Source organism: Nymphaea colorata, chromosome 14 (assembly GCF_008831285.2).
Source record: "Nymphaea colorata isolate Beijing-Zhang1983 chromosome 14, ASM883128v2, whole genome shotgun sequence".
Taxonomy (NCBI): domain Eukaryota; kingdom Viridiplantae; phylum Streptophyta; class Magnoliopsida; order Nymphaeales; family Nymphaeaceae; genus Nymphaea; species Nymphaea colorata.
Genome location: NC_045151.1, coordinates 8,812,328 through 8,825,341, shown reverse-complemented (window position 1 = coordinate 8,825,341; position 13,014 = coordinate 8,812,328). Strand labels below are relative to the sequence as shown.

General features: G+C 37.4%; 1 protein-coding gene across 1 annotated transcript; it reads left to right on the top strand.

Moving 5' to 3' along the window:
- The first annotated feature begins 2,329 nt into the window (after positions 1-2,329).
- On the top strand, positions 2,330-9,003 carry LOC116267398 (uncharacterized). Its single transcript, XM_031649082.2, has 6 exons — positions 2,330-2,742; positions 5,835-5,987; positions 6,351-6,444; positions 7,058-7,140; positions 7,613-7,766; positions 8,616-9,003. The coding sequence occupies exons 1-6, from the start codon at positions 2,560-2,562 to the stop codon at positions 8,849-8,851; spliced, it is 903 nt and encodes a 300-aa protein (XP_031504942.1). The 5' UTR covers positions 2,330-2,559; the 3' UTR covers positions 8,852-9,003.
- Positions 9,004-13,014: the final 4,011 nt, after the last annotated feature.

The window sequence follows — 13,014 nt, the reverse complement described above, 5'->3', positions numbered from 1 at the left end:
TTTTATGTACCAAAATCAGTTCATGCAAAATGACTGCACTTCAATGACACACATGATAAAAATTCCTTCAAAACCAAAACATCAATATCTAAAAAAAACAAGACATCAATGAAATAAAACGTGATGCATCGGCATGACTATAGATCCAAAATCTCTTCAGTAGGATGTGACCGAAGCAGTCTGATCAACTTGTTGCTCTAGGACCACCAAAGCTTGAAAAAGATAAACAATAGAAGGCAGAACCTTCGTAGTATGATGACAAACCAAACAAATCCCTAACCCTCTAAGGTAATGGCTCAAATATGGAAGCTGACATATAAAGAAACATAATCACTATGATATCAAGATACACACATGTAGTCATATAACTTGTCATGGCAATCCTTCACATATTACACAATATGTAGGGACCGCTCAATAGCCACAATCAACATACTTATTAGTCATATTCAATTCATGTACATTCACTTCATCCACATTCGTTCTATTTACATTCAATTCATTTACATTTGATTCAGCTGAATTGACAACTCCTATGAGTGCAAAACACAAGTGCGTGCACACCATAGGTGACCTGCAGTCATTAAACAACTTTCGTAGTGGCTTGAAACAATACGGAACTGTTCATGTTGTAAAAGTAGAGCAATCAACCATGGATGTGTAAATTCGAAGGAGAGTTTCTCAGCCTTTCCTAGGACACCTAGGTTGAGAAGGTAGGAATCCAATACTCCAAACACATCACACAACAATATCTTGGGGTCTTGCATCGCTTGCGCACTGAATAGGTGAGACCAATGGCGAGGGCTTGGACTTATCCACAATCTACTCATCATGGTTTGGGGCTGGGTTGACGTCCACGACTTCGCCATCGTCGGAACTGGCCTCATCCAAGACATGAGCTTCGCTGGTCAGACAGGGTTTGTAAGAGTGTCCTCGAAACCACAGGGCGCTGCAGCAGTAGAAAGTGGGGTCCTTCTTGACTGGAGGGGTTTCCCATGGCGGTTTGGCTCCTCTGAAATTCAAATGGGCCTGCGGCCAGCTGTGGAAATTCAGGTGCTTGGCAATGGACTTCAAGGCGGCTTATTGAAACTTGGCCTTTGCCATGGCCTCCCTAATCGTTAGGGGTGTGTGAGCTCGGATGAGGGACTAAAGTGAGTTAGATAGTCCGCCCATAAAACAAGAAATGAAATACTTATCTGAGAGGGTGACGTTCTCACATAACGCATGGCCTTTTAGGTCCTCGAATCGCTTGATATAATCAACAACAGTTCCTGTCTATTTGAGGTGGTTGAATTCTGCAATCACACTATCAGAATCTTGATCTTCAAATCGTTTGTGCAACCAATCCACGAATTGAGCCCAGGTGAGGTCATGGTTTTGGAGTAATTTGTTGTATAGCCAGGTGTCTCCTTCTTCATTGAGATGGAATCGGGCTAACTTCACCTTGCGAGGTTCTTCAATGTCATTAACATCAAAGTACTGCTCACATTTCCGAATCCAATATCTGGGATTAGTAGGAGTGAATTTTGGGAAATTAAGACACAACAGAATGTCAGCGGAACGTCGAACCATTGGTGTGACTGCGGTTGGTGCCAGAGTGGTTGAAGCTGAGGATGCCGCTGTAATAGAAGTTGTTGCCGCTGTTGTGGTGGGGAGGCGATGTACCTAATAGCCCTTTGTCATCAGAATCTTTCCCAACAGTAGGACGTGAAGCAATCGCTTCTTGTAATTCGTTGAACCTCTGGTCGGCATATTGTACCATTCGATGCCAGGATTCCTGAAGGTGATGGCTGAATTCTTGGTGAAAGTCGGCCATGGATGACTCCAGCCTTTGGACGTGCTCATCGGGTGATTTGCTATCTGTGGCTTTGAAGCGTGTAGTCATCGTTGTCTCTGATGCCACTTGTAGGAGTCTTGGTCGTGGGAGAGGAAATATCTTGAGGAAGAGAGGAGAGTAGGAGGGAGGATGAATTGAGGTAAATAACATCCGTTCCTTCACAATTACGGGCCTTATACTCCTCTAGCTGAAGTGGAGGCCTAAAACATGGGTTCGTGGCAAACCCACTAACTAGGATAACTTCTCACTAAAATTGTGGGACAACCCACTTCTTGGAACAACTGCAATTCAACCTTAACTGAGCCCTAACTGTCACTAACTATGATCATAAAGGATCTTTAACTGCTACTAACTATGGCCATGAAGCCACGACAGACCCCTTCGGTTAAGGTCGTGACATCTGGCAGTGCATTTCTCGTCATTAAAATAAAAAGGACACCCTCCACCTTGAGTGGGTGGTCATTTATGAGCATTGGCTAATAGGCTAAAAGATAGAGCGCCTTCTTACTGCAAGCCTTTGAAACTCGACGATTGATTTGTTGGGTGCAATACATGAGTGCCCATTTGCAACTTTTTTCTTCTCTTTCTTCCTTTTCCTTCGCTTCCGGTTTTGTGAATGTCTGTCGTTTCGTTTTTCTCTTCTGTTTCCCTCCGTTGAAACAGATAAAGAGAAAAGGAGGACAAAGGACAACAATAAGGAAAAAAACGAAAAAGGAAGGGGGATGAGGCGCACCCCAAGTGCTCTCATGGCTCTGCTGTTCAACCCTAGCGCCCCATTGCTCTGCGGAGGTTCCAGAACGTTCCAGAAAAACTGCTCGTCCAACTATTCTTCTTCTTTGGTGAAGTGGGGAGATGGTGCGGTCTCCATGGTACAGGGCGCGTCTCGAGGCATTGGCCTCGAATTCGTAAGGGCCTTTCTTCTTTTCTAGCAGCGGGCTCTTCCGGTTCCAGCAGGATTTTTTCCTTGCTAGTCTGTCAAAATTCTAATTTCATATTTGCTTTCCAGTGCTTGCCTTGTTGCTTTTATGGCTTATACGTTGTCCCAAGTAAACTGATACTGCTCTAAATTAGGCTTCTTTGTATAGTGAACGAGCAAGGACCTGCTTCAACAATATTTTGAAAAATATCATGGTCCAGACTGACATTTTTAGGTTCCAATGTAGTCTTTGGAATTATAGTTTTACTATTTTCTATTTGTATTATCCTAGTCTATTCTTATATCTTTCGAATTTTGAAATCTATGAGTATCTTCATCGTGCTTCCTTGGAGATGATCAAGAATGTATTGCGATACATTTTCATCAGTTCTTTCTATAACAACGAAGGTTTGAAAAATGACCTTTGTTTATTTATTTATTTTAACTATTGTTGAGAAGTTGAACAAATATGAAGATTATGTAGATCAATTACGAACCATCTCAACTCGATTGATGGTTAATAAGGTGTCACATGTAAAGTTGTTCTATTAACTCATAAATCAATTCACATAATTTTTTATTTACTTAGCTTATGCTTTTTAAGAATCGCTTGTATAGCCAAAGTAGGAAAGGGTAAAACTTTTTCTTTTCCCTAGAGTCACTAAACTGAACTAATTAAAATTATAGAAGTACATATATATTGTACTTTTGATGGCAAAAACCATTTTATATCTTTACCAAGATCAAGACAGCAATTTCAAAACGGGGTGTACCTACTGTCCTCCTGCTTTAACTTTAATGAAATTATGAAGGCAACCGGTAGATTGAGGTGGCCAGGTGGACATTGTTTGTCATGTGGACCTTCGTTCAATCCCATAAGTTGCTCCTTTGCACAAAGTCCAAACTATACTTTTGGGGTTACAACTTGAAACCAACTTGTTGCAGAAGTAGGTCCAAGGACTTTTTCCTCTATTCCTTTGAGCAGTGTTGTTAGTATCAATATGTCACATCTTATCATTGACACGAATTTCTGGATATTGGCTGATCTGGCTTGTGTTGGTTGATATATAAAGAAAATAATATTATAGTAATTTTAGTTTTTCAATATAGAAAGTTAGCTAAAGGCATTGACATGGGTTGAGTGTCATCTGCCTGTATTGGATACTATATCGTTGAAAAAATTACCAAGGAGCCGAAACCAGTATTTTCATTTTCAGCACTGCTTATGAGGTTTCTGGCCTAGGTTCTGCTTCCCAATGTTGTAAAAAGTGTATCGTAAGCTGTATCGGTCTGGCTTTAAGATACGTCATATCGTAAAATATCGTAACGTATCGTAACTGTATCGTTTTTTCTTAATAAATCAGAAAAAATTAGAAAAAAATTCAAAAAAATCAGTAAAAGTCAAGAATAATATGTTCTTCATAATCCTCATCATATTCATTTTCATCCTCATCTCCATCTTCATCTTCACGATTTAAAAAAACCCCTTTCCTCCCAACGGGAATCAGCCACCATGCACAAATCCATGGTTTAATCGATGATTTTACTTTGAAAATCGATGATTTAGCGATGGAAATCGATGATTTCCCTCCACGGCGACACAATCTCTAGGTTAGAAATGAAGGAGGGGCGGATTTTTATAAAGAAAACTCGAAAAAGGGGGATTCAAGCCTCCCTTTTTTTAAATCAGCCCGTATTGTACGATACGGGGCGCATCGCACCATATTGTACTATACGAGGGCCTTTATCATACGTATTGTATGATATAGACACGATACACCCCTATTTACGATACAGGGGGTGTATCGTATCGTATTTTCTAAACGATACGATACGTATCTTACGATACGGCCCCGTATCGTACGATACATACAACACTGCTGCTTCCAACTTATTTCGAGAATAGGAAAAAAAAAAAGTTAAGGATCCTGGTTCCTTGTGTAGAAAGTTGAGATAAAGTGTGTATGGTTTGGGGTTTCAATTTTTAATCAAAAAATGGGTGCATATCAGGACACTCTTCATTCCCAATTTGAATAAATTGCTGTCAAAATGCAACCTGCAAACTTTTCCTGTATGTCAGCCATGTCAAGTTTAAACCTTCTCTTGTTGCTCCAAAGTTCCATATATTCCCTTTTGTGTATGGACTTGTGTGTGCATTGCTTAAGGTTTTGTGTATCTTCCCTACTTGTGCCCAGCAATTATGCAATCAGTGATAATGGTGTTGCTCATTTGGTAGGAGTAACTTGAAAATGTGACCAAGATGGAAAGATGTCACAGCTTAAGATCTTGTTAGTCCCATGACTTGGTACAACATTTAAGTTTATTATACTCTTTTTGTGAACACACTTCTAAGGTTTTACTTTCATGAGATCAGCTAATTTTCAGCTAGTGCTAGCGTGGGGGGTTTCCCTTGTTTTTTTTTATGAGGAAGAAAGAACAATCAAGTTTCAATTGACGATGACTTTTACTTTATATGCTCAATGTATTACAGCTGAGGCTATGGCATCTTTTCTTTGTGAAGAATAATGCAGTAAAGTAGGGGTGCCCCCATCAAGGAGCTAAAGAACTATGGTCTCTGAATGACTTGTTTTTGTAAGAGAAATATCCTTAGGGTGTCTTTGACAACCAATGATTTAGATCCATGGCGTCCTTTATTTTGTATGCTGAATGAATTACAGCTGAGGCTTTGGCATATGTCTTTGTGAAGAATAATGCAGTAAAGTAGGGGTGCTTCCATCAAGGAGCTAAAGAACTATGGTCTCTGAATGACTTTTTTTATAAGATAAAGATCCTTAGGGTGTCTTTGACAACCAATGATTTAGATCTATGGATCTGATGTGGTATGATTTTGCTGATTTGCAAGAGATTCACACCAATCAATTATTTATCATACTAAGGATCTAGTTAGACGAAGATCCACACTCCAAAACTCTATTTTGCTCTTTACAATGTCAAAAGGTCTGATCTAAGATCTGAGGGATGAGGATCTGATTTTAAATCTATTTTAAAAATCTATTTATCTAAGATCAAGTCAGGCCACAGGTAATTCAAATGCCCCCTTAATGCTTTGACATTTGACAGGTTCGCCAACTGTTACTGAAGCATGACAACGGCCATGTTGTTGCTACCTGTCGCAATCCTGATCAAGCTGTTGGCCTCAGAGAATTGAGGAGAAAGTTTGGAGAACGCCTTGACATACTTCAGTTGGATACTACTATTGAGAACACCATAGAGGTACTCTATTTTTTCTTTTGCTACTTCTTGTGAAAGGTTTTCTATCTTTGTTTACCAACCAACAGAAATTCTAGAATAATATACCTGCACTCTGCTGAGTAGTCCATTTTTTTGGTATTTTATTGGTACTCTGACTGATATTTTCTGTAACATCTAATGCTATTCAGGAAAAAGTTTCTGTATGATATCAATATACTGCATTTGTTTTCTATTCTCTTAAAGCATAATGTTAAAGGATCTAGATACCAAGTTGATGCATTGTGTTTGTTAAACTTTCTGAATATTCACATACATGTGTGTGTTGCTTTTTGCTTTTGTATCCACCTTCTAGTAACATATGCAAGATGCATTATCTTATGGCAGAATGCAGCAAAATCTGTATCAGAGAAATATGGATATTTAAATCTTCTGATCAATACCTCTGGAATTCTTTCTGTCCCAGATGTTTTAACTCCAGGTCTGAACTATTCTGTCAATATTTTTTTGTCATTTTAATGAATCAAACCTTTGAATGTTTTAGTGCCTCAGTTTTTCTTGAAGTTACTGCAGTAAGTTGTTTGGAAACCACAATAATCTGTTGGTACAAAATTTTATGTGTTTCTTTCTTTTTTCCAGCAAAAACATTAGTTGATGATGGATCGTACAGTATGGAATGGTTTTATGGTTTTTATTTATCAATATGCAACCTATCTACATGTACTTAGCTAGGAAGGTGCGACATGGTGTGGATCTGGATTTGCCATGGACACAGTCAATGCTGTGTTTGGTGTGATCCACACAACCATTTCTTTATTTGCTCAAAAATGCTCGAGTCCATTTCCATCTTGGTTTAGGTTGTAATTGAATTAGTTTGCATTAATTTTCATACGTTCATTACTTTGTTTATGAGTTTGTGATTCATAAAATAATTTTTTGTTACTTTTCCTGCTTAAAAATTTACAATCATATTTCTAATTGAGTAAAATCCAGACTATGCAATCTAGGTTCTCTGTTGTTACTGATGAAAATTTCCTATTGCATGATGAGTTTTACATTTCTTATCTGATTTTCCTCTTAAACTTTAAATGCAGAGACCTCATTGAGCAAAGTCCAGAAATCTTCCCTTTTGCTGACATATGAAGTTAATGCAGTTGGTCCTATTCTTGTGGTCAAGGTAAATTGAGCATAAGCTTGTATGCTTACTCTCTTTATATATATAACATTTTTCACTGTTCATTTTCCATGAAACAATTGCTGGTTTTGATATCACTACCAGATTTGTCTGACTCCATTCTCAATAGAGGAGGAAGAACTAAATTCTTTCAAATTTTTGGGCCCTTGTCTTTGTCTGTTTCACCATAGATGGCAAAAGTGTATCTTTTTGCTGCATTACCTGGATTGGATTTCTCTGTGTTCCTCACATACATCAATCAGCATTTGGGTTTCTCTTGGTTGTGAATGTGGTTTCTGGTTTAGTATCTGCTAACAAGTTAAAAGTCGTAGATTGCATTTTCATATCAATGTTGTCTCTTCTTGTTATGTTTTGATCTATTTCACTGACCACCCATCTTCTGTATCGGTAAATAATTATGTAAATCATATCAACACCAACAGGGCACTAACTAATTTGTTATTTACTGGATTAGCATATGTGGCCACTTTTGAAGTTGGGAGGAGGTAATGGAAGTGAAAGAGAAGTTGCTGTTGTGGCAAACTTGAGTGCGAGGGTGGGCTCTATTGGAGATAATGTCCTTGGTGGATGGCACTCATACAGATCTTCAAAGACTGCTCTTAATCAATGTAAACAGCGACTTCTGTGATTCTATGCATTCTTTAATTCGATATTCTAGTCTGACTCCTATATATCTGTCAAATTTGTTCTAGTCTGACTCCTATATATCTGTCAAATTTGCAGTGGATAGTGCTAAAATGCTTGCATATTATCTGCTGTTTGCATCATGAAGGGCAAAAGATACAGACAAAAAACAATCAACTGCAAAATTTTGCGCACCAAGCCTTGTATGATTTACATTAAAGAACATGAATTGGCTAACATAGTCACTTGCCACCAAATCATATGGTTTGTCATCATTCCAGTATGACACATAAGTTGACTTACATACCATTTGGATTTTAACCCAGGTTGTTGGGCTTCTGACTCACTCTAGATGGCTGAGATTTAGACATAAAATGTTGATTTAGTAATGTAGTTTCTGTATATGAGATTATCACGAAACTGAATCATACTTAGTCGACATGCAGATAACGTGAACATGCAAGATCCAGTTCAAGTTATTGACAAAATGCAGTTGGTCCATATGCATTAATATGTCTAGAATCTCTAGATGTAAATATATGTGCAAGCATGGATGTGCATTTTTGTTATTAGTCAAAATGAGCACTTTGTTCTTATGTTGCATCAGTATTATCGTGAACTCCGACAGTGGTACTCATGCACTGCAAATTTGATGATAGTTTCACGCATCAAAGAAGTGTTAACAACGATTTGCATAATGTATAGTTTTCTGAAAGGTGTCATTTAGTTCCTTGCAACCAAATGCTCCATCTGCACATAGATCTGGATCTTTATCTTTCTTGAGTTGTAAAAAGATGAATAGTATGGCAATAATAGCGTTGCTAACGTTGCAGTAACAAAGACAATATCAGTGGAGTTCAGACGGAGGAAGGATCCAATCATCTGTGTTCTGTTACACCCTGGAACTGTCGATACCGACCTCTCGAAACCTTTTCAAAGAAATGTACCTCCAGGGAAGCTTTTCACCAAGGAATTTTCAGTGGAGAAGCTTCTAAGTATAATCAGTAATGCAAAATTAAGCGACAATGGCAAGTTTTTTGCTTGGGATGGTCAGGAAATTCCTTGGTGATTAGGTTTATTCTTAGATGTACATATTCATCCAAAGCTGGCTGTAACTTTTAATTGAATTTTTGACGTTGTTTCTTGTAGACTATTGGCAATGTCGACCGTGTTCAGATTCCAGAATATATACAGATCTACTTCTACTCATTTTTCCTTTTATTTGGTGTACTTAGATTTTCCTCTAACTACATTTGATGTTCATTAGAAGATCCGTTGGTGTCTGGTGAATGAGAGAGACACCCATGCTCAACGCACGTGAGAGAGAGAGAGAGTACAAGGCTTACTGTCCAGCCTTCGAACCAAATAAATGTCAGTTTGTTCTTTGAATATTTTTACTATTCTGCACTTCCCAGAGCTTGAAGAAAAGTTCGAAAGTTAAACTTCGGGAGTTGGATTGAGGACTCCTGTGTTCTCTTCGAACTGATTCTGTCTTGAAGTAGTAGATAAAATGTTACGATGTCCTACCAAAAAAGTGATGATGCAAGTCTCAAGCCTCTAGTTTTGCTTTTTCCTGTTATTAATTAAGTGTTGCCCTCAGCAATCTGCTTTTTAGGCATGCAAAGCATAGTGAGCATATTAAATTGTTAATCATCTAGCACGGCGTTTCCAATAGTTGTCCATGGTAGAGATTATTGATAGTAATTACTAAACACAGTCATTATTATGATGATGATAGCATTGATACTGGTGATGGTAGTGGGTTGGATCATTTCGCTCGTTATTGATAAGAACTTCATTATCTCATTGACATCCTGATGCATCCGTTCGTCATTTAGTCTGCATATGCTGTCTTGATCATGCTTGCTGTTGAAAAGCTTTGTGCTTAGCAGGGCAAACAAACAACATTGGTCTCTCAAGTAGCTTGTTATGGAGAACTGACAAAGCAGGTAGAGATCGAGGTGTTTTCGGTATTCTCGATGAAATTTTCGGAAGTTTTTTTTAAAAAAAAAATCTTTTTCCTAACTTCTCGAAATAAATTTGAACTTCATTCGTGAAATATCTGTAGATGAACAAGTAAAAATAAATAAAAATCTAAAACATAACAGGGTTGCACTGGAATTAAAAAGATAAAATAATAACTATTCGGTATTATGATAAACTGACAAATTTATGATAATTTTTAAGATATCAGAAGTAAATGTTTCGTACGATAAATATGCTAACATCTCCTATATGAGTGGATGGTTATATGGTTCGCCCAATAATTTAAGCAGATCACCAGGATCACTGTACATAATCACACTCACCAATTTGATAGTGCTTCAAAGACTAGTGTCCACAATTCTATATTCCATGAGCAGGGGTAGAGCTAGAAATTTTACATGAAGGAGGCCGAATTAAAGTTTCTAAATTTTGACTTGGACCGAAATATCATTTTTCAAAATTTTTATATAAGACAAGTGAATTTTCTTTTAAATTTTACATGTAAATTTTTTTTTTTTTTTTAAGGTGGGGTCATGGCTCTTGCGGGTCCTACCTTGACTCCACCCCTGCGCATGGGGAGTTCTGTAAAGCATATGCCTCATGGTCATGGTGACCCCACTTATCTCTTGGACGGCCATCTGTTTTATGTTGCAGTGTAAATGAAAATATATTTCTTTTTCATGAAACTAAAAAATATATTTCTGGAAATATATTTCTCAGTTATCACATGCACATCAAAATAGGAATGAGAAAGATTTTTCTCATTTCTTTATTTCAGAAAATATATTTCTGAAAATATATTTTCAATTCCAGATTTTCAATCTATCAAACGGCCCCTAAGACAAAGTTGGGGGTCACTAAGTGGACTAAAGCAAGCATTTCATTTCATATAAGAGAAGAGTCACTTTGTGTATCAACGAGAAGGTGATCATATGCTGTCCCATGTAGCAGGGAGAGGCTCGTCGTGTTAGCTGCAGTTTGTACGGTTTAAAGCAAAACTGGTTATGTGCACACAAAATTATACACAAGAGTGTGTAATAACCAAAATACGCTTAGTAAGTAAAAATGGGAGTCTTTTTATAATGACAAAAAAGAAGTTATAAAAAAAAAGTAAAAAATCTAAAATAGTACATTTCCTTATAAAACAAATACCTCAATCCCTCTTCTTTTTTCCTTTTTCCTTTTTCCTTGAGTGTACATTTGTTGCTTGAACTTGGTTTAACGTGATAGAGGCACGCTGGTTGCCCCACATTTGTGCATTTTCTTTCTTGCGACTGCTTAGCTATTTTAACTAATGCTTCTAGAGAACGTCTACGTTGAGGCTATACGACTGCTCCTATGAGACATCATCCTAATATTTGGCGACGAGATATGAATCATAACTAAAGTCTATATCCCCATCCATGTCGAATTCATCCATCCACACAAAACTCATTTGGTTTATTTGTGCATAACGAAGGGAAAACTGGGGAAAATTTGATATTGGGCAAGTCAATGATCATTTAAGAGATCTTCAAAACCATCATCCGAAGGGAAGGGAAGAGAAAGGGATGGGAAAGGAATGAAATGGAAAGGAATGAAAAAAGTTGATTAAAAAGTTTGTTTGGATAAAAAGGGAAGAAAAGGGAATGGAATGAAAAAAAAGACTAAAAAAATACATGAAGTTAGAAAGAAGGGAAAGAAAAGGAGGGGTAGTGTGGAAATAAAAAACTCTTCCACTTACCTTTTTTTTTTTCCTTCCCAATCCGTCCGATTTGGAAGAGAAGGGATTTACACTAAACAATCTCTCTCTTTCCTTTCCTTTCCCTCCCCTTGCATCCAAACACATTTTGCTCATTTCCCTCATTTCTAATTAGCCAACCAAACAAAGGAGAGATTGTTCAATCCCTCCTTTTCTCTCATACCAAACAGGCCCTAAAGCAAACTAAAGCTCTACCCACTTGATTAATTAATTGGATTTGACTTCTTTACCTTAACTTAACCAAAAAGGTCGTGAGTTCAATATCCAACATGCGCTAGGTTTTGTTGCCGTAATTGAGAAAGACTTCAAACTCCTCGGCCAGCTCGTAAGGCCAAGAAAGTAACGAGCTGATCAGGTCTTTGTGGTTTGGCTGGTCTTCCTGGTGACTAGTGAAATGCTTGCTTGTTCATGATATTTGGGCGTGTTTAATTTTCTAGCAAAACCAATTGAGTCCTTTATATAGATCTAATTTCTGAGCTGCTTTGCTGTAACTTAGCCCATATATGCTATGAATTTGTAGAAACAATTTGCCCTTTTCGGCCTAACCTTTTGCCTATAATTTAAATTAAAAACGAATGGGATCTTTAGCAATTTTCTTAATAATGCCTACGGTTTCTATAAAATTATCGCATAAGGGCTCGTAGTATGCTTTTATTAACCTGAGAAATAAAATTTTAATGCTAATGAACAAAAATATAGAAAAAATAATCTAGTGACCAAAGCCATTTTTTCAAGGGTTTCATACGAACACTACCTAATGGTTTTTTTTTATTCTTAGTTTAACATAATTTTACTTGAGGCACTATATCATAGTTTCATCAGAAGTTCGACCTTTATTAAGGAAATGATCACAAACTGCACGTGGTTTTCTTTTTGAGTCCGAAAGGTACTAAAACTGAAAAAGAAAATTTGCTAGTATACAATTATATATTATAGTACCTTATTTGCGGAGCAAGGGTAGGCTTTTTGCGTACGTAACTTGCGGCTGCGGAAAAGATAAGTAGTTACTGATCCCAAAATTTTCGTTGGTAAATGAAGGAAGAATAGCCGCATCTAGATATATTAATCACTCATTTTTCAGAGGAAAACCTTCAAAATTTTATTTTAATTTGATTTATCAAAGGAGAGAGAGTCTAGGTTTTTGACTGTTGAGTTCATGCTCACCTAGTTTGTGGCAGTGATGAAGTTCAACTCATTTATCCAACGAATGGTTTCGAGTCAAAAGCTATACTTGTCTTTTTTATTGGGTTCAGCTTGAGCTTGAACCAGGTGTGCCCGTCGAGCTCATTTTGGCTTGACTAATGTAATTAAGCTCATTCGTTTACAGCTTACACAATAAACCTTCTGCGGCATGGCACCGTTGGCCCCTCATACTTCCATCTTATGATAAAATATTTATTTTTGGTTCTAGGCTCAGCTATCGAGCTGATTATATGAGCTTGAGTCAGTGAACTCAAAGATTTAATGCAGACAAGACAAGGGTGGAGTTAGAAAATTTTTTACCA